Genomic DNA, 27,923 nt, shown 5'->3' on the forward strand with positions numbered 1-27,923 from the left:
CCAGGGCCCACGAACGCAAGTTCGGAGCATCAAGCATTGACTATCACAAGGCAGGAACAACAGTTTGTGCCCCTGGCAGCAGGGGCTGCCCCCCACTTTCCAGACACGGTGCTTCTCTCTCCAATCCCTCCCCTCGGAGGCCCTGCCCTTTCCCAGGCCCCAGGCTGTCTGGTCCCAGACTCCAGGCCAGCACCTGCAGAGCAGCTTCCCCTGGCCAGGCAGAGAATGTCTGGAGTAGGAACTCCCGTGGCCCAGGGTCTGGGGAGGCCTGGTACGGACAACCCCATGGAAGAGGTTGCTGCTGAGAATCATGCGAAACCCTCACTTCCTCTGTGTAACACAAGTCCCGACCACAAGCACCAAGGCTGAAGGGCAGGCAGCACGCAGGCCGGCAGCCGGAGTACCAGCCCAGCGATGGTCTCTGAGGTAAGTGCCGCTGCCCAGCAGGCCAGGAGGGACACAGCTACGCCACTCAGAGCAGAGAGCCCAGGGTACTGGGGGAGAGTCAGGGCTGGGTAACCCCCACCTCCCCCTCCTGAAGCTGGGGCCACCTGAGGGTTGGGTGAGTAGAGAGACCATGCAGAGTTTGTGGTAAATGGAGCCCTGGGCCAGGGAACTGGGAACCCACCTTGGCCCCTGGCTTGTGTAGGACCACAGGGGAGTCCCCTGTCTTGTCTGGCTTCGGCGCCTCATCTGCGAAATGCAGCAGGTAGAGGCTCACCCCTGACGGCCTCCATGGCTGCCTTCAGCTCTTGACTTGGAGCTTACTCTTGCATGCGGGACTCAACTGGCACTGAGAAGGCTCGAGGCTCTGGGGTGGTTTGCAGGGTGATGGGGTAAGGAATAGTTCTATTAGAGTTTGATTGGGGGAACCCCCAGTGGGTGGCGGGTGGCCTCCACGTTTGGGAAAGGAAGATCAGGAGCCAAAAGCATGTGAGGGGGGGGTGCTTCAATGATTTGTGGAGAGGCCCCACGGGGGCAGGAAGTTGGGGTCCTTAGGCAAAGACTGAGGAGGGAACTTGACTAAGAGAGGGGACTGCGGGGAGGTGCCTGGGGAGGAAGGTGGTAGAACTAGGCGTGGCTGGGGCAACAGAAGGCAAGTCGTGAAGGAAGAGCCAGGAGAGAGGCGAGGGGGCAAGGAGGGTTCTTGGCATGGGAGGACGGCTCTCCCTTGGGCCCACGATACCCAGGCTGATGGGGTAGTCCAGAAGGGTGAGAGAGAAGCAACCTTTGGGATAAGAAGTTACCCCTGCCTCCCAGGGGTGTGCATGGTGGCAGCAGTGGTGGCCACGCCTGGGCAGATGGAGTTCTGAGTTCCATTGGCGAGGCCTCTGAAGAAAGGCAGGAGCAGTGGCAGGGCATGCCCCTGGCCTGGGTCCTGCCTGATGGAGGAGCCCCTCAGAGAAATGCTCCCATAGTGACTGCAAGGCCTCACCCGATCCGCTCCCTGCCTTCGTCCGCAGATGAGCGAGCGCCAAGTGTTCCAAGCCTCGGAGCTTGCCTTCCTCCTGGAAAACTGCAGCTCTTCCTATGACTATGGAGAAAATGAGAGTGACTCGTGCTGTGCCTCCCCGCCATGCCCGCAGGACTTCAGCCTGAACTTCGACCGCGCCTTCCAGCCGGCCCTGTACGGTCTCCTGTTCATGCTGGGGCTGCTGGGCAACGGTGCCGTGGCAGCTGTGTTGCTGGGCCAGCGGGCGGCCCGCAGTAGCACTGACACCTTCCTGCTCCACCTGGCCGTGGCCGACATTCTGCTGGTGCTGACCCTGCCCCTCTGGGCGGTTGACGCCGCCATGCAGTGGGTGTTCGGGTCCGGCCTATGCAAGGTGGCCGGGGCCCTCTTCAACATCAACTTCTATGCCGGGGCCCTCCTGCTGGCATGCATCAGCTTTGACCGCTACCTGAGCATCGTGCACGCCACCCAGCTCTACCGCCGGGGTCCCCCGGCCCGTGTGACCCTCACCTGTGGGGTCGTGTGGGGGCTCTGTCTGTTCTTCGCCATCCCCGACTTCATCTTCCTGTCAGCCCAACGAGACGAGCGCCTCAATGCCATCCACTGTCAGTACGACTTCCCACGGGTGGGCCGCACAGCCCTGCGCATCCTGCAGCTGGTGGCTGGCTTCCTGCTGCCCCTGCTCGTCATGGCCTACTGCTATGCACGCATCCTGGCCGTGCTGCTGGTTTCCAGGGGCCAGCGGCGGCTGCGAGCCATGAGGCTGGTCGTCGTGGTTGTGGTGGCCTTCGCCCTCTGCTGGACCCCCTACCACCTGGTGGTGCTGGTGGACACCCTCATGGAACTGGGCGCCTTGGGCCGCAACTGTGGCCGGGAGAGCCACGTGGATGTGGCCAAGTCGGTCACCGCGGGCCTGGGCTACATGCACTGCTGCCTCAACCCACTGCTCTACGCCTTCGTGGGCATCAAGTTCCGTGAGCATATGTGGAGGCTGCTGGCACGCTTGGGCTGCAGCAGCCAGAGAGCACACCAGCGGCAGCCGTCGTCCTCCCGCCGCGAGTCATCATGGTCCGAGACCACAGAGGCCTCCTACTCGGGCTTGTGAGGCCAGGTCGGGGCTCTCCTTTCAGCACGTGGCCCCAGTGCCCCTGGGCTCCAGGCTCCTTCCTCCCTCTCCTGGTAGCCTCCTGCCCCACGTGCACTCTGGGGATGCTCTGGCAGCAGCCCCAGCACCCCCAGGGTGTCCCGGGAAGGTACCCTTGCCCCAGCCCTGCCCTTGGCTGTGGGGTCTATGCCCATTGCTGCTCCTTAGTTGCAGCGCCCCACTTGGAAAGTGGCTGTCTCAGGGCCTTGTTCCCTTGGCTGCCCAGAGCCCCACTGCCCCTCTTATCCAGTAACTAGACCTTGGCCATCCCCAGGTTTGGGGAGCACATAGCAGAAAGCATGGTAGAGAATGCCCCCATGGGGCCCTGGCCCAGGCCTCCAACCCAGCATCTGTAGCTGTGGTCCCCCAGACCTGTGTATTTGCTCCTGGTTTATTTTTTTATGTCTACAATTCTGCTTACAATGCTTCAATAAACAAGATAAGCAGGCCCAGGGTGTGTTTGTCACACATCATTATCCCCAGCCCAGCCCAGGCTTCAGGGATGCGTTTCCCGCTCTCCTTGCTGGACCCCGGATCTATGCCAACCAGTGCTGCTTGCATGAACATCCATGTTGAGCCTCCTCTGGGACCCCTGGCGCTCCTGCCCCTCACAGGGAAGCACCCAGGTGCATGGGTGTGTGCCAACAGTTGCCTGGACCAGCCAGCTGCTCTGTGGACATAATTTGGGGAAGGGCCTTCAGACACGAAGACCTAGTCCCTGCACTCCAGAAGTTTAGGCTAGCAGGGATGACATGGTGAGAAATGACAATACCAAACTGTCTATGCCACGAGGCAAATGAGTGGCTTGTGGACTGTGACCCTGGCATTCAGAGCCCTGTGGCCGGAGCCATTTAGAAAGGCTTCCTGAAGACAGAAATGAGCAGACTTTAATGAACAAGTGGTATTGCCAAGGGCAAAAAGATGGGAGACAGTATTTCTGGGCAGAAGGGAAGGCGCTGGCAAAGCGTGGGAAGGCTGAAAACTGCAAAGCCTACCAGACCCAGAAGTGCTCCCAGCTGGCTAGAGTTAGGGGTTCAGATAGGGAAGGGTTGAAAACAGTGAGACTCAAAGTTGGTTTAGGATCAAGTGATGGTATCAGAAAGTCCTACTAGAAGGCGGTAGCCAGCTGTTCAATTGAGAGGGTACTCAGGCTCCTTCGAGGATGGGAGCCAAACACTGAGACGAGAGACTGAATGACTTGTTAATAGTCATTAGCACATAAGCCACCTGGAGGCATGGGGAGGGGGTGCTATGGCTGAGGTGGAAGCGAGTAGGGGAAATGACCGGGGCTCCCCAGAAAGGTAGGTGGCAGGACTACTGAGTGAAGACCGTCCCTTTGCAGGAGTGGACCCACTGTGCTGTCAGTTCCCCTTCATTAAGCCACCAACGTGCCATGATCCAGTTTCGCAGGTCAGCTGGGCCTCTGCCAAGACTGCAGATGCGACTGGAGGCAGGCCTGCTAAGGAGGAACCTGAAGATTTATCTAGCTGGGAAAGCTCCTATAACCCCAGTGCCCACACCCAAACCCTTAGACTTGTGGTTAGGCTTCAGTCCGCCACCACTGAAAAACAAAGCACCTATGAAATAAAGGAACGATGGAAGGAAGGAAAAGGACAAAATGAGACATCCTGCCCTATAAAAGATTATCAATGATGTCCCATGATGCTAGATTAGTAATGAGGTTTGTGGCAGGCTGAGCAGTGGGTCCCCCAAGATGTCCACCCTCAAATCCCCAGAACTCATGAAAAGGTTACCTTACATGGCAAAAAGGTTGCTGATAAGCTGCCCTTAAAATAAGATTCTCTTGGACTATCCAGGTGGGCCCAGTGGCTTCACAAGGGTCCTTAAAAGTGAAAGAAAAGGAGCAGAAGGAGGGAGAGGGTGGGGGAGAGTGATGGAGAGAGAGAGAGAGAGAGAGAGAGAAGAGAGAGACAGATGTTGCTGGCTTGAAGGATGGAAGGGGGCCACAAACCAAAGAATGCTGGTGACCTCTAGAAATTGGACAAGATGAGGAAATGGATCCCCAAACCCCAGGGCATCCACAGAGAGAAACATAGCCCTGCCCACCCCTTGATTTCAGGATCTTGGATGAAGGACCTGAGGGTTGGTTCTGCGCTAGGCACGGGGTGTCAATGAACTGACCCCATTTAACAAGCAAATTTCAGAAAACATTTTATTTATTTTTTTTGTCTTAATAACAATTACATTGGCTCAGCACAGGCTTATTCAATGTCAAGAGCAACTAAATTCATGAAATATGCTTGTCTTTTATGTCTATTTAAGTATAACATGTTCTACCTGCCAGCAGCCCTGGTCTTAGAGCGCGGCCTTTAAAACTCAATCACCTCCAGCATCCTTTTCTCTCCACCTGCCCCTCTTGAAAATGCAGTTTGTGTCTGAATTGTGTTCTACATGTTAAAACTATGTTAAGAGTAATACCCAGAGTGGATCTGATCCAAAGGGCTTATGAGTACCTCAAGGGCACAAAATTGCTTAGTAGCAGAATCCTTGCCCAAGAACAATCATCGTTAACTCTATGAGGCTATAAAGAAATGGTTTAAATCCTAATATTCCTAATATTCATCATTTATCAGAAACAGATATTTTTCTAAAACTTCTTAGCAGTTAAGGGGGGGCTCAGCCCACAGAAATATGCCCCCAGATAACCTCAACGATCCTGCCTTCGCTTATCGGCATAATCCTTGCTCAGCCGTCTCATCACATCCCCATGGCTTATCCCTTCCGTCTCATGCTTAATCGTTCTATAATTCTCCTGCACATACTTAGCAAAGGGCCTCACATGGGGTGCAATGGGGGTTCCATCCTTGCGAGTTAGCGGCAACATGACCAGAGGCCCCTTGCACTTGGCACAGATAAAGCGATCGGTGTTCAAGGATCTGGTATAGCGGCCAACCCTAATGAGGAAAGAGACACCACACAGCAAACTGATCAGTCAGCAGAACTCAGCATGTTCTCGGAGCTGCTGGCTGGGGGCCCAAAGCAAGGCTCTCAGGCCAGCTCCAAGTAGCAGAGCATGGAGGAAGAAGACGCGGAGAGGAGCAGAGGTTTACTCCACAGGCAGGCCAGCCATGGGCTTGCTAACGAAACCACAAAGGGCCAGTTAGCTGGAGGCCACAGCAGAAACATAACCGAAGAGAAGTCTAAGGCAGAGGGTCTTACCTGGTTTTGCACCGAGTACATTCATAATGGATTCTGTAGTTAATCTTATAGTTATGGCAGCGGGTGACCATGGGAAGCTCCGGGTGCACCATGTTCGATTTCTTGGCGTAATATTTCCATGCGTCCCCATGAGAGTCACGGATGCCGTCAAGCAACCACGAGGCTGCGTGGCATATCTCATGGATCAAAGTGTCCCGGAGACGGTCTTGGAAGAGGGATGGAAAGAAATCATGAGCACCTGAACCACTGCCCTCCAGTCTGCTACCCAACCACCTGAGACCCTCAACCCTGCCACACACACGCCCCAGGTGGCTTAGTAGGAAAGCGACGTGGTGGTGTGCTGGAAACTGAACGGAGTGAGATGAAGAGTGAGGGGACAGGGCCCCAGACCTGGGAAGAGGCAAAGGAACGAGGATAGAAGGGTCATTTTGAAGATCTGGTGATTGGCTAGCTACGGGGGTAAGACCTTGAACCTTAGTTACCGGGTGAATAGACACACCGCCGCTGGCAACATGGGAGCTACCTGCAGAGAGACAGTTAGCCTAATTGAAAGACAGCCAAGCCGATAATCATGTCCTCTGAGCAGAGGCACCTGGGTGGCACAGTCCATTGCTTGATTTTGGCTCAGATCTCGACCTCAGGGTAGTAGGACCGAGCCCCATGTCAAGCTCTGTGCTCAGCATGGTCTGCTTCAGATTCTCTCTCTCCCTCTTGCCCTGCTCATGCTCTCTCTTTCTAAAATAAATGAATAAATCTTTCCAGAAAATTCTAAAAATAAGAAGTTAATGCCCCTGGAGCAAGGTGTAGTAGGCCCAGCTACCCAGGAAGGACAGGTAAAGCTGTGGTACGGGCTGTCAGGAAACACCAGTATGTAAGAGTCACTACACAAGGAAAGGGCGCAGCCAGAAAGCTGCCTGTCTGTCACCTGCGGAGTCGCAGACTTTCAGGGAAATCTCGATCTTCGCATAACGCTGCTTCTTAGGGTAACGGGTCTCACCCGTGGTGCATAAGCCAGCGGTCCTCAGCATCTTTTTATTCCAGCCAATATCAATTTTCTCTGGTAGCTGAGAACAAATCAGCGAGCAAAGTGAGTCAGCAAGCAGTTTCAAGCAGACCAAAGACTATTCATTCAAGAGCCCTGCAAGGGGAGCGCCTGGGTGGCTCAGAGGGTTAAGCGTTTGCCTTCGGCTCAGGTCATGATCCCAGGGCCCTGGAATCGAGCCCCGCGTTCAAACTCTCCATGGAGAGCCTGCTTCTCTCTCTGCCTCCACCTCCTCCCCCTGCTTGTGATCTCTCTCTCAAATAAATAAATAAAATCTTAAAAAAGAAAGAAAGAAAAGTTCTGCACATCTAAACATTCTGGGGAGAGTAAAAGCCAGGCTGAAGCCCAGGTGAAAATGACGCACAAGCCATCAGGACACAAGAAAGATGGCTGAGGGTACACGCACAAAGGACTTGAGCTGCCCCACATGGGGACACAGGTCAGGGGCAGCCAAGGAGAGAAGGGCAAACCCCACTGAGGCAGGAGACGGAGCCCCTCCCCTCCCAGCATAAGAATGCAGAGGTGAAACTTCACATGCACCTCAGTCCCCTCATCAGCCATGTGATGTGACACCACTGTCATGAGGAGTGACTTCCCCAAAAGCTGGGGAACCTGGTTGTGTCAGCAGAAATAATAAAAGTCTGAAAATCCTAACAACTGCCAAGGCTCTGTTCTAGACACTTAAGGAGTATTACCTTCCCTAGGCCTAACAATAATTCTGTGGGGGCATCTGGGGGGCTCCATCAGTTACGTGTCTGCCTTCACCTTGGGTCATGATCCCAGGGTCCTGGGATCGAGCCCTGCATCAGGCTCCCTGCTCAGCAGGGGAGTCTGCTTCTCCCTCTCCCTGTGCCCCTCCTCCCCCTGCTCATGCACTCTCTCTCCGACAAATAATATCTTTAAAAAAGAACATTAATTCTGTGAAGTAGCAGGTACTATTATCGTTCCCATTTTACAGATGAGGACACTTAGGCAAAGAGTGGATAAGTAACTTGCCCAGGCTCACAGAGCTCCTTCCCATTATTCTTCAACATAAAGCCTCTCTTTCCAGATACTCAAGGATCAGCATACGCCCTCTCCACCCCCCCCCCCACACAACTGCTGCTCTCTCTGCCTACCATCCCTCAAGAACCAGAAGTCTTACTTCCTGCAGGCAACCTTATTTCCTGACCAGTTGGGGCTCTCAGTGATTTTTCTGCCTCTGCTGATCTCCTGTGCTGGCAACAGTCTACCATGGAGGATTAGCCACAAACATGTGTGATTTCTTTCACCTACAACTGCATCATCTCTCCACGTAAGCTGGCACTTCTCCAGAGCCGGAAATACACAGCTAACACATCCAAACACCTCACAGCTCCCGAGAGCACCAGGGGTCCAGCAGGTGTTATCGAGTGCTCATTCATCAATACCTTTTTATTAAACACCGAGCTGTTAAACAGGGTGTAGATTTTCTGAACCAGGCTATCCTTATTTTGCTTGAATTTCCTTCCAGAATACTGCTTCGCGTTTTCCAGGTCACGCAGGAAACATCCAGGTATTTTGCACGTCGCTTTCCTGCGAAGGTAAGTTCAACTGAGTTATGTACAGCTGGAGGAAGAAATGAGAGAAGTGCGCACATGCAGGTCATATCCAGAGAGACTGGGAAAAGGTGCCGGTTCCTCTTCCTTCCAGCTCCTTATAGGAGAGCAGTCCCCAAAGTTCCACGCATAGCCTTTTTCTTTTCGCTATCTGCATTCTCAGAGATGTGAAGCCCGTGGCTTCAACCTCAGCAGGAGTGATCCCACTCCTGTATCCGCAGTCTCAAGCTCTCTTCTGGGGGATCCAGTTCCAAGTTGACAAGGTCCCCAGGCGCACCGCCAACTGATTAACCGGAGTACGTCCCCTGCTCAGTGTGTTTTGTTAGCGGACTTCTGTTATACCAGGCTGAAAACCTCAGAGACAGCTTAAAATCCATTTTCTCCCTTGCCCCATATTCAAATAAGCTCAAAAACCACAATCTCCTTCACATCTCTTCCAGCCAGACTTCCTTTGCACCCCACGGTCGCCAGCCTAGTTCAAGTTCATCTCCCCTCTGGGCCTTGCTGCTACAGTGTTCCTCTATGTTCCTCCCCTCCAGGCCCTTTTTCTTTCTTTCTTCCTCCACTCCAACCCCCCCACACACTATTCCGTCCCTCCCCAGCTTGCCATGACTGTCAAGGCCCAGGTTAATTGGGCCCCAACCTCTGTCTCCAGCTACCATTTCCACCATGGCCAAGGTGGGCAAGTTAAATGTTCTCTGGACAGGAACTGTGATTTCCCAAAGTCTGTTCATGTCTGGGCACAACCGATTCGCCCCTGAGCCCTAGAATGACCATGTCTCCAGCTCTCCTGAGAACCCCCATCCATGTAGTGTTTTCTCCTTTGCAGAGAACTTCTTGTTGCCTTATCTTACTTAATCCTCACCAACACCCTTCAAAGAAGCGATTGCTATTCTCATCATCTCTACTTGGCGGACAAGAAACCGAAGGTCTGAGGTCAGGTGACTTCGCCCAAGTTCACAGAGACCCTGGATCTTTGGACCCAAATCTTGGGGTCTTTCCCATTAGACCCCTACTGCCACCCCATCTTTTGAGGTCTAATTGCACTGCACAAAGAATAGTGCTAAGTACATGGAGGACTCACACCTGTAATAACAATTCATTTCACCCTTTCATCCTGGCCACAACCGCCCACAGGTCCCAAGAGATGAGCCCACTGAGCGGCACAAATGAAAACAGGAGCAAACACACGTAAGCTGAGTCTCTGACTTAATGGAACTCCTGAGATGGGGATTTTGCCGGGACACTCATGAATCCTGAAGTCACAAAAGAAGCCATCTGGGAGGGGGCTGGGGTGGAGAGAGGAAATCAGAACAAAACCAGGCCAAGGCAGCTCAAGTCAGGGTCCTCATCCCCCAGAGTCCGAGACTGGTGACGAACATGGTCTGCCTCAAATTACCTTGTACTGAAAGCAAATTTGCATCCAAAAAGGTAGCAGATGAAAACCCAAACCATCTGCAGACCTCAGCAGAGAAGGGGGGACCCCCCCCCCGTTGGCACCTATGTCAAGCAGGCCTTGTGGCTTGGCCTGCCTTCCCCTCAATGCCTCTGCCACTTCACTTGCAGGCAGAATACCTCCACATCAGAGGAACCAGCAAGACCCCAAATGGGTACATCAGACGCCATGACCAGCGAGCAGCCTGCACAGGAACAAGGCGAGGCACAACAGGAAGCCCACAGACTACCACAGGAAGCGCCAAGGCAACCGTGAGGAGTCCAAACACACTAGCCTCCCTGGGCTGATGCGGAGGACGCCGCCGCCCAGGGGCAGCTGACGGCCTCCTTCTGTCACACCACAGCAAAGCAATCTGGGAGCAGCCCAAGACACGGGCACCTGGAAGCAAAGGTAGCTCATGGCTGTTATCTAGGAACCCAGAGAAGACCCTTGGCTGGCCACAGATCCACCCATGAGAGAACATGCCAAACGACGAGAGCTGCATCTCTGAGCGACAAGTGCAGAAGAAGAGAGCGCCTCTCAGCTCAGGTTCAAGTGGCCCTGCTGTGCCCGTGCCTGCCATGTCGTTCTTCTTCTCCCCTTAAGATGCATTTATTGTGGGGCGCCTGGGTGGCTCAGTCATTAAGCGTCTGCCTTCGGCTCAGGTCATGATCCCAGGGTCCTGGGGTCGAGCCCCGCATCAGGCCCCCTGCTCAGCAGGAAGCCTGCTTCTCTCTCTCTCCCACTCACCCTGCTTGTGTTCCCTCTCTCATTGTGTCTCTCCCTGTCAAATAATAAATAAAACCTTTTAAAAAAAAGATGCATTTATTGCTTCAAGATCCAGGTATAAACAAAACCAAAACCAAACAAGCAGAGTCCTTCAAACACATTTCTTGTCTTGTAAGATAATTCGGATGTAAGTATGTATGACTCCTGAACACGAGGAAGAACGAAGAAAATTATGCCTACTACACCGTCTTTTTAAGGGGAAAGGTGAGAACGTCCTGCAATCTGAATGAAAAAAAAAAAAGTGTCAGTTTTCGGCTTCCTTTAAAGTATTGACATGTCTTTGGTCTAAGTGACCTGCTGTTCTCAGGACCAATCCCACACAGCCTAATAAAAATAAAGGCACCATGAGCCATCAGTTTCACCCTGATGTTTAAGCTTTCGAAATGTTCAAGAACATCGACAAGCTGTAGGAGTAACTGGAGGCAGCCAAAGCACCGTGAAAACCCGAAAGGCAATCTTGACTGCCCCCTCCCAATTCCAATAGATGGGGACATGTCCACTCTGCCTTCCCACCATCTCCCCTGTGACTGCTTTGGTTTTGTGCCCACTGGTGGCAACAAGGCAGTATGTAGTCTGAAGAAAAGTCTCATGTTTGGCTACACATGAGTTTTTGACCGGAGTTTAAGGACCGAGGAAAGGCCAGCACTGATGTGGGGGCCAAAGGGCTCTGGACCCACCCAGGGGAGCACAGGAATTGTGGTGGGGCGCCCGTGCAGGGCTCTGCTGGGGACAGAAAGAGGTGGGGAGCAGTGCAGTGTCTCCTCCTCCTTTCCTCCGTCCTCCTCCCAATTTATGCCTCCCCAATTCAGGGAATGAAGCCTTGTCCCCTCCCCAACCAGACTCCTCCATCCCCTGGAAGACCCTCCCACAGGTGCGGTGGACCACTTCACATGGACGGGACAACGGTACCATTAATTCCCACGCAGCTGAACACGAACGGTACGTACCCGGGGGTGCGTTTTTCAATTTTCCCTGCACCGGGCTTCTTCTTTGTAGGTGCACGTCTTTTGGAGACTCTCACAGCTGTAAAGATAATAGCTCATCTGTACCCTGAAAGCTGGGCCCATCCAGAACTGGAAGAAAGGTGCACCCAGGAGCATCCCCCACAGCCACACCCAGAGCACCATCTAGAAAAGGTCTGAAGCCTGCATACTCTCCACTGGTTGCTGACAAAGTCTCCCTGAGGGAATCCCAGAGCTGTCAGCAGAGTAAGCTGGGTATGAGGCTGTCATAGGTACAAGGACTATATAATGAGGTGATGTGAGCCTGCCGCTAGAAGTCAGATCGTGTGGGCAACTGAGGCACAGGCAGCATAAGGAACAGTGTAGCACACCTCATGCACTTGCCCTAAGGAAGTGGCTTAGGGGCGCCTGGGTGGCTCAGCCAGTTAAGCGTCTGCCTTGGGCTCAGGTCATGATCTCAGGGTGCTCAGATCGAACCCCTCATCTGGCTCCCTGCTTGGCGGGGAGCCTGCTTCTCCCTCTCCCTCTGCCCCTGTTCCTGTCCCTTTCTCTCTTCTCAAATAAAATCTTTAAAAAAACAATACAAGGAAGCATCTCAGATTCTAGGGTAGACCTTCACTCAGCATACAAGCCCAGCCTGTGTGTCTTTGGTTAGCCCCCATTTACTGTTAACTGCTCTAGCCAGAGACTTCTGTAACAGCAGTGTCATTCATTCGTTTACTGAAAAAAATTAATTAACATCGACTATGTGCCGAAGACCAAGCTAGACCCTGGGAGAGACTTAAAACTGAAGAGTCCTCCCACCCAGAGGCTCATCATCCACTGGGGGGTGGGGGACAGATTCAGAAACACATCATAAGACAGCTGGGTAAGTGCTTTAGCAGGGACAGGCTCTGAGAACTTTGGGATCCCAGGAGGGAGGAGCCTCTCTGATGTCCGGCTCCCTACAGGAACTGACAATTGGGCTGGGTCCCAAGAAAAATGGCATCTCCTTAGGATGAAAAGCACAGAGAGAAAGTGTGCCAGATCGAGGGAACAACAGTTTCTAAGACACAGGTGTTCCTCTCCCACTTCCAGAAAAATCTTTTTGCCTGGGATGGCTATCTCCCTTAGCCACCAGGAAACTGCTGAAAGGCCTAAGGTCAGTAGGCAGGACAGACCTCTCAAGGGCAAAGCAGGCCTGGCTGGTGCACAGGGAGAGGGGAGAGCAGGGCGGATTCGGGAGGTCAGGTGTCCTTGAGGTGACTGGCTTACCAGGTGTCACACATATATTCTTGGTCTTACTCTTCCTCTTCCGTGGCTGCTCCACCACAGGTGCAGGCTTGTCATCTGCAATCTCCACCTCGGCTTCGGCACCGCGTGGTGGCTGGCCCAGATTTTCACCAAGATTCAGCTCCCCAGCATCATTAGAGGAACCACTTTGGGAGACATTGAAGACCTCCATCTCTTTTTCCTCTGAGGCAGTTTGGCCCTGATCACACGAATCCTCGTCTATTATGAGCACAGGGCCCTCAAAATCACTGTCATCATCAGTAATAACTATTGGTGGCTCCTTGGTGGCAGGGTGCTCCTCGGTGTCTGATAACACATCCAGAATCTCATCTGAAATTCATGAGACATGGTCACATATTCATATACTCCCTCTGCCCATCCTGCACACTCAACTTCAGATTATCGAGCACAAATGAAGCAAGCTGGAAAGAGGGACGTTCAGAATCACAGTTAAGAATCTGTTATCTGGTTGTTGAGTGTGCTATTACAAACATTGGGGTGCATGCACCCCCTCGGATCTGTATTTTTCTATCCTTTGGTAAATACCTAGGAGTGCAATTGCTGGATTGTGGGGTTGGTCTATTTTTAACTTTTTTTTTTAAAGATTTTATTTATCAGAGAGAGAGAGAGATTGACAGAGAACATAAACAGGTTCCCCACGGAGCTGGGAGCCCGAAGCAGGACTCGATCCTGGGACCCCAGGATCATGACCTGAGCCAAAGGCAGCCACTCAACCAACTGAGCCACCCAGGCACCCCTATTTTTAACTTTTTGAGGAACCTCCATACTGTTCTTTGACGTGGATGGAGCTAGAGTACATCATGCTAAGTGAAAACAAGTCAGTCAGAGAAAGACAAAAACCACAGGAAAAATCATTGAGAGGGGACAGCTAGCAGAACGGTAGCAGACTAGGGTTGCAAGCCACCTCTCCTTTCCCTGCTCTGATAACGCAGGTTAGCCAGGAAACTCTGGCCAATGGTAGCTCTTTGGTAGTTAACAAAGAAGCAGCCAGCACTTTAAGGGTGCAGGTACCTTAAGGAGAGGCCTATGGGTCATGCCCTATCTTTGTCAGAAGTGAACAAAGATCAATAAAGTACCATCCCTAAGGCCAAAGAGGCTCCTAGTCTTGGGGCACCTGGGTGGCTCAGTCTGTTAAGCATCTGACTCTTAATTTTGACTTAGGTCATCATCTCGGAGGTTGTGAGATCGAGCCCCACATCAGGCTCCACACTCAGTGAGAAGTCTGCTTGCCTCTCTCCCTCTGCTCCTCCCCTGCTCTCTCAGATAATTAAGTAAATAAATAAAATCTAAAATTAAAAAGAAAAAGCTCCTCATCTTTCTACTTTTCACCCCCCTCCCCCACTGAATAGGTTCCAAACTGCAGGTATAGCTCCCTGCCTCTGGAAAGGTTTTTAAAAGAGCCTCTGAAACCACAGGGGCAAAGAACTGCTGTGGGATATGGGCTCCAAGAAGGACAGAAATCCCCAGAAAATATACGCAGAATGGGGAAAGGCAAAGACAAAGAGCTAGCTGGAGAAAGTAAGGGTTCCCCCGAGAAGTCACAGTGGGCTGACTCAGCACCATCACCTAGCTAAGTCTCTCCCCAGCTGGAAAGAATGAGCCCACGCCTCTCCCCTTCCCTCTCTCTGTCATTCCCACACACAGAGGAGGAGGAAAAGAATGGCGGGGATGGGTGCGGGGGGAGGGTTGAGAGGGGAGCTGAGCAGCCTTCATACCTTCCTAGTGTCAGCTCCTTTCTTCCCCAGCCCTGGTCCCTATATATAGGTAGGAGAGGTACCCTGTATGTAGGTGGCCAGAACTCTATGGAGGGGGATGACCAAGGTCTAAAGAGCCTAGAACAGTTGCTGCTATGTTTGGAAATTCACCAGGGAGGGGGTGTGTGTAGGGAATCCAGCCATATCCACATCCAGCACCCACGAGGGAAGAAATGGTGGCACCTGCTACTAAGTGGGTGCCAGAATCGAACGTTTGCTGACGCATATCCTGACGCGTACCCTAAAACCACTGTGTGATGGGGATGCCGATCTCAGCTACTTCCCTCCATTACGAGTATACTTGCCTTCGCTGCTGATGTCAGATATGTGAGCTCTGACATTATCACTGAAGTATTCGTCTTCAGAGTCAGAGTCAATCACCACATAGCTGAGTGAGGAGACAAGGAAAAACAACAGTGAAACGTCAGCACTACGGTCTTCTTTTCACGGCCTTTCCTAACGCCTCCACCATGAACCTGAGCACCTGAAAATGTTCTGTTGCCGTTCCCCTTCTTCAGAACTACTCAATCATTATTCCTGATTTTCCATCTTTCAACCAAATCACTAAATCTGGCTCTATCCTTGCGAAAGGAGCTATCTGTCAAGTACTGAGTGAAATGGGCTGTCCGAAGGCATGTATGCCAACAGTTCTGGTGCAGGGCAAAAATGGACTAGGCAAATGTTAATTTCTATCAGTTAGTGGCCATTTTCCTTTATCTTTACCTGTTACAGTCACAAATCCACTAATCCACTTCTACCATATTCACATTTAAGCTGCCAGGTTGAGGGGCCTTGGCTCTACTGTTGGTCACTCCCTCCTTAAAACTCTTTTTGGGACTTCCAAGCTACTGTTCTGTTTTGGTTCTCTTCCTGCCCCTCTGTCCACTCCTTCTCACTAACCTCTCTTCCTCAGCTCACTCCCAGGCTTTTTCCACAGTGCCTTCACACCAAGCTAATCAATTCCTAAGGACTGCGTGGACGTCACCTATCCGCCAACACAAGCCATTATATCCAGCCCAACTGTGTGCCTGACTTCCAGCTCCACAATTTCTAACTTCCTACCTGGTATCCCGTGGGTAGGGCTGACTTGCAGTCCACACGTGCAGGAATAGCCTTGCCCAGTGTTTATTGATCGCGTCTGTTCTGACGGGTCTGGCAGTCATCCTGACTGATCCCCGTCTGTACTCAACCGGTCGTTAAATGTTTTGAGGATCGGCCCTGCCTACAGGCCCCTCCATTTACACGGGCCCAAAACTGAACTCAGTTCAAGGAAAACTGAAAAGCTGAAAGCCCCCTCCTTCCCCAGTTTCACCCTTCCTCCAATATCCCACTTATAGTAGCCTCCAGGGACTAGACCAAGAGCTGTGGGCATTCCCAGCAGGCCCATTAGAACAGATTTTCTCTACGTATTTGTTCAACATCTATCCCTTGGAGGCAGGAAGAAAGCAACTTTTCTATTTAAAAATTGGACATTTAAATGTATTATCAAGTAAGGAATTTATTATGTATAATACTGGAAGCCACAAAGAAACTACAATAAAGCATCTGAAACCTAAATGATGACCGTGATGAGCACCAGATGATGGATAGAAGTGCTGAATCACTTTATTGTACACCTGAAACTAATAGTACACTGCGCATTAACTATATTGGAATTAAAATAAAAAATTTTTACAATTACCAACAAAAATACTGTAGGGAGTGCCTGACTGGCTCAGTCAGAGGAGTGAGTGACTCTTGATCTTGGGGTTCAAAGTTCGAGTCCCATATTGTGTGTAGAGATTATTTAAAAACAAAACAAACGAACATAAAAAACAACAAAGTCTTCAGAAAGATAAAAATAAAAAATAAAAAAATAGGGCAACCCTGTTGGGACCCCTCTCATTCTTGAGAGCTTTTTCTATCTTCACTTAATAAACTTATATTGCTTTACTCACAAATAAATATATAAATAAATATAAAAATATTGTCAAAACACAGAAATTTCAAAATTAAAGAATAAAATAAAATGTTAATGGCAGTGATGAAAAGATCCTGCATCTCCTGTGATTGTGGAAATGTTTACACTACCACATAAATTTGTCAAATTTCACCGCACTATACACCCCAAAGGGTGAATTTTGCCATTATGTAAATCATGTTTCAGCACACCTGCTATGGCAATTCGAGGAGTCAATGTGGAAACATCAGTTACCTAGCATCCTATTTTGGATTTATTCCTGAAAATTTTCTTACCACCTCCTACAGTCTGGCACATGGGCCCATAAGGACCTGAGGAGTAGAGAGTGGAAATTAGCGGACAAATCAATCACAAAGACATTCCAAGAAAGAAAGTGACCAATTAGATAACAGGCCTGGCAAAAAGATCTAATACTCTGAACCCGGCTGTGAGATCAGATACCTACTATGACCCTGAACATAGTGCTCAGAGAGGAAATGTGTTGTTTATTTGTCAATCTTCTTACCCACAACATCATTCCTCAACAAATGTCAAATGTTGCTAATTTTCCTACTCACCTAAAGTTCCTTTTCTGCTCCTTCTTTTTGGTTCCAACTAAATCAGAGAAGGAAAGAGTGTGTCAGGAAGCATTTGAAAGAGGATAATTACCCACATCTTTAACTCTCTAAAGCCTACGTCCAGAAGTTAGGGCTGGTTAAAATCGTTGGGAGGCTTATATCCCCCCACCCTATGTGAGCTAGAGAGGAAATAAAAGTCAGGATGCCTAGAATGAAAAAGGTCAAGGTGGAAAACCAAGCCCAAAGAACTGCCTCTGCTCCTAATAGCAGGGAAATGACCTTCGTCTCACAAATGTGGAGAGAGACCCTAGAGGAGACAGACCCTGGACCAGCTCACACCAAATGTCCCAAACCACATTTCAGTCATCTTCACAAAGACAGGGTTAAGTTACACCTTGAAACGGAAATAACCACTTTGAAGGGAAGCTACTTACAGGGCTCAAACTCTTCATCACTGCCTGAGTCCACAGTAAGAATGCAACTGTGAAAAATGAGATACGCATTGTTATAAAGGAAGGCCAATGAACATCGTTCGCAAGTCCATGAGCAGAGGATCTCACATGGAGAGGACCACCCACCAGAGCTTCTGACATGCATGAAAAGTTTTAGGGAGTTAGGAAATTAAGATCACAGCAGGGGAGGTGAAGAAAAATTAGGAGCTACAAGTGGCTCAGTCTACCACAGAATCGAAAATAGGGGAAGGATGTTCGTTGAGTATCATCAGATACCAGCAAGAAGCCTGTTTTTTGCCAAATGATCTATTTCTATGAAAGACATGAAAGGGGGGGGCGCCCAGGAGGCTCAGTCCATTAAGCATCCAACTCTTGGTTTCGGCTCAGGTCATGATCTCAGGGTTGTGAGATTGAGCCCAAGGCGGTTGCCACACTCAGAGGGGAGTCTGCTTGAGGATTCACTCTCCCTCTCCCCACAACCACTCTCTCTGTTTCTAAAATAACTAAGTAAATCTAAGAAAAAGAGGAAAAGAAAGATATGAAAGTGATTTCTGAGACAAGGGCCACCCATGAAAGGACTCAAAGATGAAGAGATTACAGGTAAAAATCAAAAGGACCAAAGAGGGAGGAGGTCCGCCTTGTAGGGCTTTACTGGTTTGAAGAGAGCCTACTGGGGCGTCTGAGTGGCTCCGTGGGTTAAGCCTCTGCCTTCGGCTCAGGTCATGATCTCAGGATGCTGGGATCGAGCCCCACACATCAGGCTCTCTGCTGAGCCTGATTCCCCTGTCCCCCCCACCAGCAGGCAGAGCATACTGCTCTGCCTCCTTGTGATCTGTCAAATAAATAAGTCTTTTTTTTTTTTTTTTTTAAAAAAAAAGGGCCTACGTACTGGGACTGTGGTCTACCTACATTGGCAAACGCTGAAATCCATTTCTTGGGGGGCAAACGAAGGGGGATTGCCCCAGCTGTAGCTGCTCCCTGCAGTGAACAGTGATGCTGGGCCCCTTGCTTCTCTGCCCCCCCACCCCCGTAATGCGCCAGGCTGCTGCATAGGACCTAATCACAGGTTATCTTAGTGTGACACAGAGCTCAAAGAGGAAACCAAAAAGCACTAAAGGTGGACCTAATAGTTGCATCAAGCTAACCTTTGCTGCTTCTTGAGGGTGTTCATTTTAACCTTGAGATTGGTTATCGGATTAACAATATATTGGACGGATAATATTTTTATATTGAGTTATAATATTGCATTGAAAATATTTTTTTTTCTGTTTTTCAAGATACATGCTGGCTCACCCTCCTCGGTTCAATTTCCTGCTCATGTATCTGTCACTGTACACTGGACTTACTCAGGAGTAGACCTCAAATTTGTTTTCCATGTTTGTAATTTAAATTCAATTAACATATAATGTATTATTGGTTTCAGAGTCAATTTTTTTTTTTAATCAGAGAAAAAAAAAAACACCTCTTGCTGGGTGTATGGTTTCCCAGGTATGGGTCAAAAACATGACCTTGGTTCTCTTTTCTTAAAGATTTTTTTAAAAGATTTTATATATTTATTTGACAGACAGAGATCACAAGTAGGCAGAGAGAGAGAGAGGAGAGAGAGGAGGAAGCAGGCTCCCTGCCAAGCAGAGAGCCTGATGCGAGGCTCGATCCCAGGACACTGGGATCATGACCTGAGCCAAAGAGGCTTTAACCCACTGAGCCACCAGGTGCCCCAAGATTTTTTTTTAATTTATTTGAGAGGATGTGCAAATGGGGCAGAGGGGTTAGAGGGAGAAAAGAATCTTTTTTTTTTTTTAAGATTTTATTCATTTATTTGACAGACAGAGATCACAAGCAGGCAGAGACAGGAAGCAGGCTCCCTACTGAGCAGAGAGCCTGATGCAGGGCTCAATCCCAGGACCCTGGGATCATGACCTGAGCCGAAGGCAGAGGCTTTAACCCACTGAGCCACCCGGGTGCCCCAAGATTTCTTTTGAGAGTACATGCGAATGGGCCAGAGGAGTTAGAGGGAGAAGAGAATCTTAAGCTCGACTCCACACTGTGAGCACAGAGCCTGAAGTGGGGCTCGATCCCAGGACCCCGAGATCATGACCTGAGCTGTAAGAGTTGGAGGCTCAACTGACCAAGCCTCCCAGGCACCCCTGGTAATTTTTAAAATATAGTATTTCTGCTCCTCCATCTCGTAGTATTAAAAACAAAAAAGTATCTTGGGCTAAAAAAAGACTAGTCAGTGGCCAGGCCACCAGAACTACTAATTGGACTTTGGTTGATCAGTGAGAAACCAGTCCTCCGCCCCTCGCATTATGTATTTCAGGAGTCCTTCCGCCTTCAAACCTGGAAACCTCTTTCGCTCTGTTAATGACCTTGTCTCCTAAGTCACCGGGAAAATAAAGCCATCAGAAAGGAACTGCCTCATCCTCCCACCAGCAAATCTACCAGCCTATCAGCAACTACCCCCAACCCTCTTATTTCTTTATAGTTAACAATGAACACAGTGTTCCCACCACCGCCTCCGGCCAAACCCTCCCCTACACTTTGGATCTCATCCCCCTCCCGCCTTCTCAAGGATTTTATTCCTCCAATTTCCCATTCTGTGTTGCACTAGGGTCCCCTCTATCCTGGATCATTTGTTCTACTATCTTAAGACCCCCACATCCCCCAATTTTATATTTCCAGCCTCCAACTCTCCACTGAGCTCCAACTGTCTGAGTGACCTCTTGGACATTTAATACACATTTGAAATGTCACATAGCCAGTACATTATTCTCGATTTCTTCCCTCAACCCTGTTCCTAAAGCAGACTGACCAATCTCGGTCAATGGCACGACCATCTGCCCAGTAACACAGACTAAAAACTTAGGGGTCATCCTAATTCCTCTCCTGATCACACATCCAATCCATCAGCAAGATTTGCTGGCTCTACTTCTAGTATACATTTCTTTTATTTTTTTAAAGATTTTTATTGATTTATTTGACACAGAGAGAGACAGCAAGAGAGGGAATACAAGCAGCGGGAGTGGGAGAGGGAGAAGAAAGCTTCCCGCCAAGCAGAAAGCTCGACACAGAGCTCGATCCCAGTACCCTGGGATCATGACCTGAACAGAAGGCAGACGCTTAACAACTGAGCCTCCCAGGTGCCCCTGTAATACATTTCATCTCATCTAAGCACAAGTACCACTAAGAAAGAAAAAAAAAAAACACTACCAAATGATGCAAACTATCAAATGTATAATGGATCCCAGTTTCAAAACTGTGGGGGAAATAGTCTCAGAATTGGGGCACCTGGCTGGCTCAGTCATTAAGCATTTACCTTCGGCTCAGGTCATGATCCCAGGGTCCTGAGATCGAGTCCGCATCAGGCCCTCTGCTTGGCAGGGAGCCTGCTTCTCCTCCCTCTACCTGACACTCCCTTGCATGTGCTCTCTTTCTGTGTCAAATAAACAAAATCTTTTAAAAAAAAAGTCTCAGGGGCGCCTGGGTGGCTCCGTGGGTTAAGCCTCTGCCTTCAGCTCAGGTCATGATCTCAGAGTCCTGGGATCGAGCCCCACATTGGGCTCTCTGCTCAGTTGGGAGCCTGCTTCCCCGCTCTCTCTGCCTGCCTCTCTGACTACTTGAGATCTCTCTCTCTCTGTCAAATAAATAAATAAAATCTTACAACTTTACTATTACCACCCTCCTCTATGCCACCATTGCCTCTCACCTAGACTTCTGTAAATAAGTTTCTGGGCCTCAGTTGTAAAACACACACACACACACCACTCATTTTGGGGTGCCTGAGTGGTGCAGTCAGTGAAGCACTGGACTCTTGATTTCAGCTCAGGTCATGATCTCCAGGTCGTGAGATCAAGCCCCTGCCAGTATCTACACTCAGTGAGGAGTCTCCTTGAGATTCTTTCTCTCTTCCTCTCCCTCTGCCCCTTTTCCCTCACTTTCTCTCTCTAAAATAAATAGATTTTTTTTTAAAAAGAACCACTTACCTTATACAGCTACTATGAAAATTAAGTAAGATAATGTCTGCCCTCCTACAGGATCACGTACCTCTCCCACATTGCGGCATTTATCATACTATACCGTAATTGCTTCTTTACATGTTTCTATCTCCCATCCCAGACAGTAAACCATACAAGGATTCGGAAGTCAGTACTCAACTATCGGGCTGAATAAAAGAATGAATGAATCTCAAAAAGGGTCCCTTTTATTATTTTCCATCCTCCCACCCACACACCCATAGAACCTTATTTTTAAAAGACTTGGCCTGAAAGATCTCACCAATAAGGTTCTCCATTTAAAAAATTAATTACACATGCCATTTACACAAACCTTACATGAAGGTTATGTGAGGTACTGAGTGAGCCCAAAGAAAAAACAAACACACACACAAAAAAACAGTCATCTGCATTAATGAAAACACAGTGCCCAGGTCCTGAGACACAGTGGCCCTGACTTGCAGTGAGGGTGGGTGGGGAGACTGGCCAGTCAATAACCAGCCTCAAGGGCCACCTCCACCTAGAACTCCAGGATCTGCTCTATCCCAGCTGTGGCTTCCAGAACTTGGGTCTCTCAATTCTTCATCAAATGCTAGAGGAAGGACTCCTGTTAACCAGCTTTGCAAGGGGAGAACTAATAATGCAGACTGCCTGTTTACTTCTCAGGAGAACTAATGCCAACCACCCGCCCAGGTTATTATTTGGGGCAAGAGAATGAGAGTCAGCAGGAGAGCTGAGAATTTTACCCTGTGCATATTTGAAAACACACATTAATTATTCAGCTGAATCCTGCAACAAGCATCTTTGTCCATTTAATTACTTTTATAAAGTGGATTTATAAAGTTGATTCCCAAACGTCAAAGTCATCAAAAACATGACCAATTTTATGACTCTTGGTATATTTGCTTAATCATTTGCAAAGGGTTAGATCAGTGCACGGTTCAGGAGCATTACTATAACAGGATAATTTTTCTTCATTTGCTAATTTAGTAGGTAAATAACATTGAAATTTTCATTTCTTTTTATTACTTACGATGTGTATTTTCCAATGTTTATTTGCTGCATTCTTTTACTAATCCCCCCTTCCATTTTAATGACTATCAATGTTATAATGTTTACCAGATAGCTTTCTGAGTGATTAAAAAACACTGGAAAGAGGAGAGGGAGAGGAACACTTTGTCCCTGTTCCTCCAAGAGTCCCATTCACCAGGAATAAACAATGTGTCTTATTATTCTTCTAGAAAGTTCTTAAACATAAGCACATACCAGCACAAATCAAGTGCACACATCTTTTAAAATAAATAGTATTATGCTACACAGATTGTTCTGTCACTGGAAGTTTTTCACTTTACGTATGTTAGTAGTCTTTCCATTACCAGAACATACATTTCTTACCATTTTTTTTGGACGAACAATAATTCATTCAACTACACCCTTAGGTCACTTAAACTTTTTCCAAATTGGTGCTATTACACAATCCTGCAACGAACATCCTTGTGTGTATTTCTCTGTGGACGTGTAATTCAATCATACATCCTTCGTTCCCAGAACTGAACCAAGACAAAGTTTCAGCCTGTACATGTCTACATATGACGAAATAAATATGAGTTATAGGAAGAAAGGATATGGGAGAAGGGGAAAATGAGTCAAGAGCAACTAAATGTAAACACACAGAAAGGAGGGGCGCCTGGGTGGCTCAGTGGGTTAAGCCGCTGCCTTCGGCTCAGGTCATGATCTCGGGGTCCGGGGATCGAGTCCCGCATCGGGCTCTCTGCTCAGCAGGGAGCCTGCTTCCCTCTCTCTCTCTCTGTGCCCGCCTCTCTGTCTACTTGTGATCTCTCTCTGTCAAATAAATAAATAAAATCTTTTAAAAAAAACACACAGAAAGGAATGTTATGACATAACCACATTTACGCACTTTGGTGTATGTGAACATACACACAGAAATTAAATAAAATTCTTCTAACAGGGAAAGAAAAAGTCCTAGTAATTACTGGGTCAAAGGACATGGGCATTTACAATTTGGATATTTCCAGATTGCCCTGCAAAAATGTTGCACCAATTTATATTCCCACAATGACTGTAAGAAATTGCCTATTCTCCTACAAATTCACCAACTCCAGTTATTATCATTTTTTAAATTTTTGCCAACCTGATATATGAAAAAGTATAAGTATAAAAGTATAAGTATCTCATGAAAAATTTTTTCATTAAATATAAGTTAAGGTGAATAAATTTTAATGTCTATGGGCCAACACTATTTTTTCCCTAAGAACTATCTTCTGATATCTTTGGCACATTTTCCATATGTGTGTTCACCTTTTTTTAAATTGTTGACCTGTAAAAGTTCTTTGTACATGAAGAATAACAACACTTTATCATGGGTAATGTGAATACTTTTCCAGTTTGTCATTTTTATACTTCTGTTTGATATCAAACGGAGGCTTCCCCCACTCCAAAATTACTGGAAATGAAATCTACCTGTTTTCTAACATTTTTAATGATTTCCTTTATTTTTAAATATTTTACCCATGTGTAATTTATTTTGTCGTAAGGAGAGATGAAGAATCCAATTCTCATTTTTTCCCAAATGGTTAGCCAATTATCTTCAAATTATTTGTTGATAAATCCATCTTTTCCCCACTGATTTGAAATGTCATTATCATGAACTAAGTTTTCATATTTGGGTATTAGGGTCGATTTCCAGACTCTCTGTTCTATGGCTTCTGCTTTCTCCCATATTATAAGCTTACATGCTTATCTGTGAAGGAAATCAAGGCAGCGTCCCAGAGAGAAGACTTCAGAGATAAGACAATGATTTTAAAATACCCCCTTATCATGGAGAAGATAAACACTTCATCTGTGTACCTCTGGAGGGCAGCACAGTGAACAATGGGATAGAAGCACCTAAGACAAGTTTTAAGTTCACTAAAATGAAGAACTTTCTAGAAATTACACATATTCAACAATGCACTATGTTGTTTCATGGAGTTTTATGCTCCTGGGCACTAACAGAGACGTTATATATATAACAGCATTTGTGCATTGATTAAGAGGCTGGATTCCTATATGATTCTAAGGTTCCTTTTTACAATTCAGTCTATAACCAAGTTATACACTCCGCAGACTCGAAAGAAACATACACTTTTTGAGAAAGTCATTTGGCCAGCACAAGTATAACTACACTAAGAGAAAAACAGAATTTTTCAAGTCTCACCAATCATCATCCTGGATCTTAGATTGGCCAGCTGCTTCTTCTGACATGTCCATGTCTACAGTCAAAACAAAAATATACTCTTTAAAGAACACCAAAACTCAGAACCAACATTTCTTTTCTCTTTTTTGTAGGCCCCATGCCCAGCATAGAGCCCAACACAGGGGATTGAACTCACAACCCTGATATCAAGTACGGAGATGAGATCCAGTCAGTGGCTTAACTGACTGAGCTACCCAGGTGCCCCCGGAACAAACATTTCTACATTCTGCATTTATCTTTGAGCAGCTTATTCACCCTAATTTGAGGCCAAAGCTCTGCACTGTGAAACGAGATGTATTTAAATGTTTGTTGCAGGCTTTTCCTGGCTGGAGAAAACTAGAGCAACACCCTCTCCCACCATGCCCTGCCAAGGTTCTCTGCAGACCAATCAGAAAGCCCAAAGCACATGGCAGTAACTTCAACTGCATCTTATAGCGATGCACCAGGATAATCCATTCATTTATTAGTCCCCAGAGAAATTTTCTCCCCATTGTAAGGATTTACAATGCACTAATCCCCATTTAGGCCCTGGCCCATGACTATCTTCTCTCAAAAGGGATTCCCACTACCCCCATCTCCACTGGCCCACCACTCTCCCCACACCTGCTCTCTACTCCCTCTCCCTACTCCCACCTCAAGCCCCAGAGTCTTCCACCTATCTGGCTTTGACCCCTCTACACTCTGCCATCCCTCCACCTCTCTATTCCTATTCCCAGGCACTCTTACATAGGCCAGCCCACTACATACCATTAGCCAACCTCTACTCTCCCCATCCCTTTACTGTACCCACCGCACCAATGGTCTTACATGGGACCAGGTCACCCCCATCCCCAACCGCTCTCCACCCTCCCCCAATGCCTTTATCTCCCTATGCTAGTTTTCTGCCTCAGCCTGTCTTGCATAAATACAGCCTCAAAACCTTCACTTAACCCTGCCAAGACACCCCTACTCCCTCTTTGGGTCCCCAGGAGGCCTTACACCAAGAGGCCAAGACCCCGCCCCCAAGACTTCCGGGGCCAGCCATTCCCGCACCAATTAGGTCTCGACACCTCCACTTGCCACCCCCCCTCCTGCCTGCACCTCCCTCTACCCCACGAGGTCTTAGACCCAACAGGCCCAGACCCCACCCCCAACACATTCACGCCCAGCCAGTCTTGCACCAAGGAGGTCTCCAAACCTCCACTTGCCACCCTCACCCTCCCGCCGCACCTCCCCCAACCCCACGAGGCCTTAGAGCCAACAGGCCCAGACCCCACCCCCAATACTTCCGGGGCCAGCAAGTCTGGCACCAATCAGGTCTCGACACCTCCACTTGCCAACCCCCTCCTGCCTGCACCTCCCCCCACCCCAGGAGGTCTTAGAGCCAACAGGTCCAGACCCCGCCCCCAGCCAGTCTTGCACCAATCAGGCCTCGACACTGCCACTCATTCCCCCCTTCCCCACAACTCCCCCTCCACCTCCCCCAACCCCAGAAAGTCTTATACCAACAGGCCGACTTCACTCCCTACACTTCCACGGCCATCCAGTCTTGCACCAATCAGGTCTCTACACCTCCACTCACCACGCCCACCCTCCCGCCTGCACCTCCCCCAACCCCAAGAGGTCTTAGAGCCAACAGGCCCAGACTCTGTCCCCAACATTTCCGTGGCCAGCCAGTCTTGCACCAAGGCGGTCTCCACACCTCCACTCGCCACCCTCACCCGCCTGCCGCACCTCCCCCCACCCCACAAGGTCTTAGAGCCAACAGGCCCAGACCCCGCCCCCAGCCAGTCTTGCACCAGTCAGGTGCTTCGGCACTGCCACTCATTCCGGCCCCCCCACAACTCCCCCACCACTTCCCCGAACCCCAGAAAGTCTTACAGCAACAGTCCCAGACTGTGCTCCCTACGCGTCCGCGTCCAGCCAGTCTTGCACCAATCAGGTCTCGACACCTCCACTCGCCACCCTCCACCCTCCCGCCTCACTTCCCCCCAACCCCATACAGTCTTGCACCAATCAGGCCTCGACACTGCCACTCACCACCACCACCCTCCTCCACCTCCCCCAACCCCAGAAATTCTTGGACAATGGGCCCAGACTCCGCCCCCAGCCAGTCTTGCACCAATCAGGCCTCGAAAACTCCGCTCACCACCACCCCTCCTTCACTCCCCCTCCTCCCTCTCAATCCCAGAGTTTTTACACCAACAGGTCCAGACCTCCTCCCAGCTCAGCCCCCCAGCCAGCCTGCCCGCAACCAGGCAACCAGTCATACGCCAATCCGGCCTCAAAACCTCCAATCCGCCCGCCAGCCTTCCAGGATCAGGCATCTAACACCCCCACGCCCTCACCAGCCCTCCACCTCCCCTTACGCTGCAATCTCAGCCAGTTCTTCTTCCACTGCTCAGGTCTAGGCGACCCCCACCTACAACCGTACACCACGTACCCAAGCCCCTTCTCCCTCATGCACCCAATGGGATCTCCACAAACCCCCTTCCTCATCTTGGCTTCAGTGGAGTTAATATCGCTAAGAAAAAATTAAAATAGCTTTTTCCAAAAGCCTTTTTTAAAGTAGAAGTCGGCAAAACATTCTGCCATAATCTCAGTCCCAAAGTTCCTAGTCCGGGCATGCGGCGGTCTTGATTTTAATTAAGCCGGCTCAACTAGGATGAGCTTCAAGACTGTTCCCGCTTCAGTAACCACTTGAGCCCCACCAGCCGCCTACCTGCCCGGGGCGCCTCTAGCGTGGCCGATCGTCGCTTACCCCCAGCTGGTGGTCGATGCCAAGGGAGCTCCTGAGCAACTGCGAGGGGACGCCAGGCGCGAGACCTTTTATAGATCTCGGGCTCAACGTGGGGGGTGGGGGGATAGGAACTGACGTGTTCTCGTTCTCCCTGTACCCACCTATCACAGTGTGGTGTGTGGTGACGGGGCAAATTTAAACTTCGCGCCCAGGAACTCAAATTTGGCGCCCAGCTGCAGTGCTTCCGGAGTCAGGTCTATCACTTCCACGGGTGTTGCTTATTTTGTCACAGAAAGCGCTATTTCGCGCCGAGCTCTAGTCCCCATGCCGGCTTCTGTAGTTTGCCGATCCCTTAATT

At 49.3% G+C, this 27,923-nt stretch overlaps 2 protein-coding genes across 3 annotated transcripts; one reads left to right on the forward strand and one right to left on the reverse strand.

Annotated features, from left to right (window-relative positions):
• Positions 1-369: 369 nt before the first annotated feature.
• On the forward strand, positions 370-2,558 carry CXCR3 (C-X-C motif chemokine receptor 3). Its single transcript, XM_044235376.1, has 2 exons — positions 370-426; positions 1,464-2,558. Exons 1-2 carry the CDS (start codon positions 415-417, stop codon positions 2,556-2,558), a joined length of 1,107 nt encoding a protein of 368 aa, XP_044091311.1. The 5' UTR covers positions 370-414.
• Positions 2,559-4,818: 2,260 nt separating this feature from the next.
• Positions 4,819-27,847, reverse strand: GCNA (germ cell nuclear acidic peptidase). 2 transcript variants are annotated; one of them, XM_044235484.1, is made up of 12 exons: positions 27,727-27,847; positions 24,808-24,862; positions 17,581-17,627; positions 17,147-17,183; positions 16,865-16,900; positions 14,935-15,017; positions 12,837-13,184; positions 11,568-11,643; positions 8,229-8,373; positions 6,703-6,841; positions 5,778-5,982; positions 4,819-5,512 (listed from the first exon to the last, which is right to left on the reverse strand). In XM_044235484.1, the coding sequence occupies exons 2-12, from the start codon at positions 24,858-24,860 to the stop codon at positions 5,266-5,268; spliced, it is 1,416 nt and encodes a 471-aa protein (XP_044091419.1). In that variant the 5' UTR covers positions 24,861-24,862; positions 27,727-27,847; the 3' UTR covers positions 4,819-5,265. The 2 variants fall into 2 exon arrangements, with proteins under 2 accessions (XP_044091419.1, XP_044091420.1); XM_044235485.1 differs by lacking the exons at positions 16,865-16,900; positions 17,147-17,183; positions 17,581-17,627; positions 24,808-24,862; positions 27,727-27,847 and adding an exon at positions 15,692-16,193.
• Between the last annotated feature and the right edge of the window lie 76 nt (positions 27,848-27,923).

This window comes from Neovison vison, chromosome X (assembly GCF_020171115.1).
Source record: "Neovison vison isolate M4711 chromosome X, ASM_NN_V1, whole genome shotgun sequence".
Classification (NCBI taxonomy): domain Eukaryota; kingdom Metazoa; phylum Chordata; class Mammalia; order Carnivora; family Mustelidae; genus Neogale; species Neogale vison.

What these genes read in the sequence shown, in the direction of transcription:
- GCNA (XM_044235484.1), bottom strand. Translation starts at nt 24,860, where the DNA reads ATGGACATGTCAGAAGAAGCAGCTGGCCAATCTAAGATCCAGGATGAT. An exon ending in GCTCGGTGTTTAATAAAAAG is followed by an intron (nt 6,842 to 8,228) that starts GTATTGATGAAT and finishes ATTTGTTCTCAG; the next exon opens with CTACCAGAGAAAATTGATAT. An exon ending in GAAAGTCTGCGACTCCGCAG is followed by an intron (nt 5,983 to 6,702) that starts GTGACAGACAGG and finishes CCCTCTTCCAAG; the next exon opens with ACCGTCTCCGGGACACTTTG.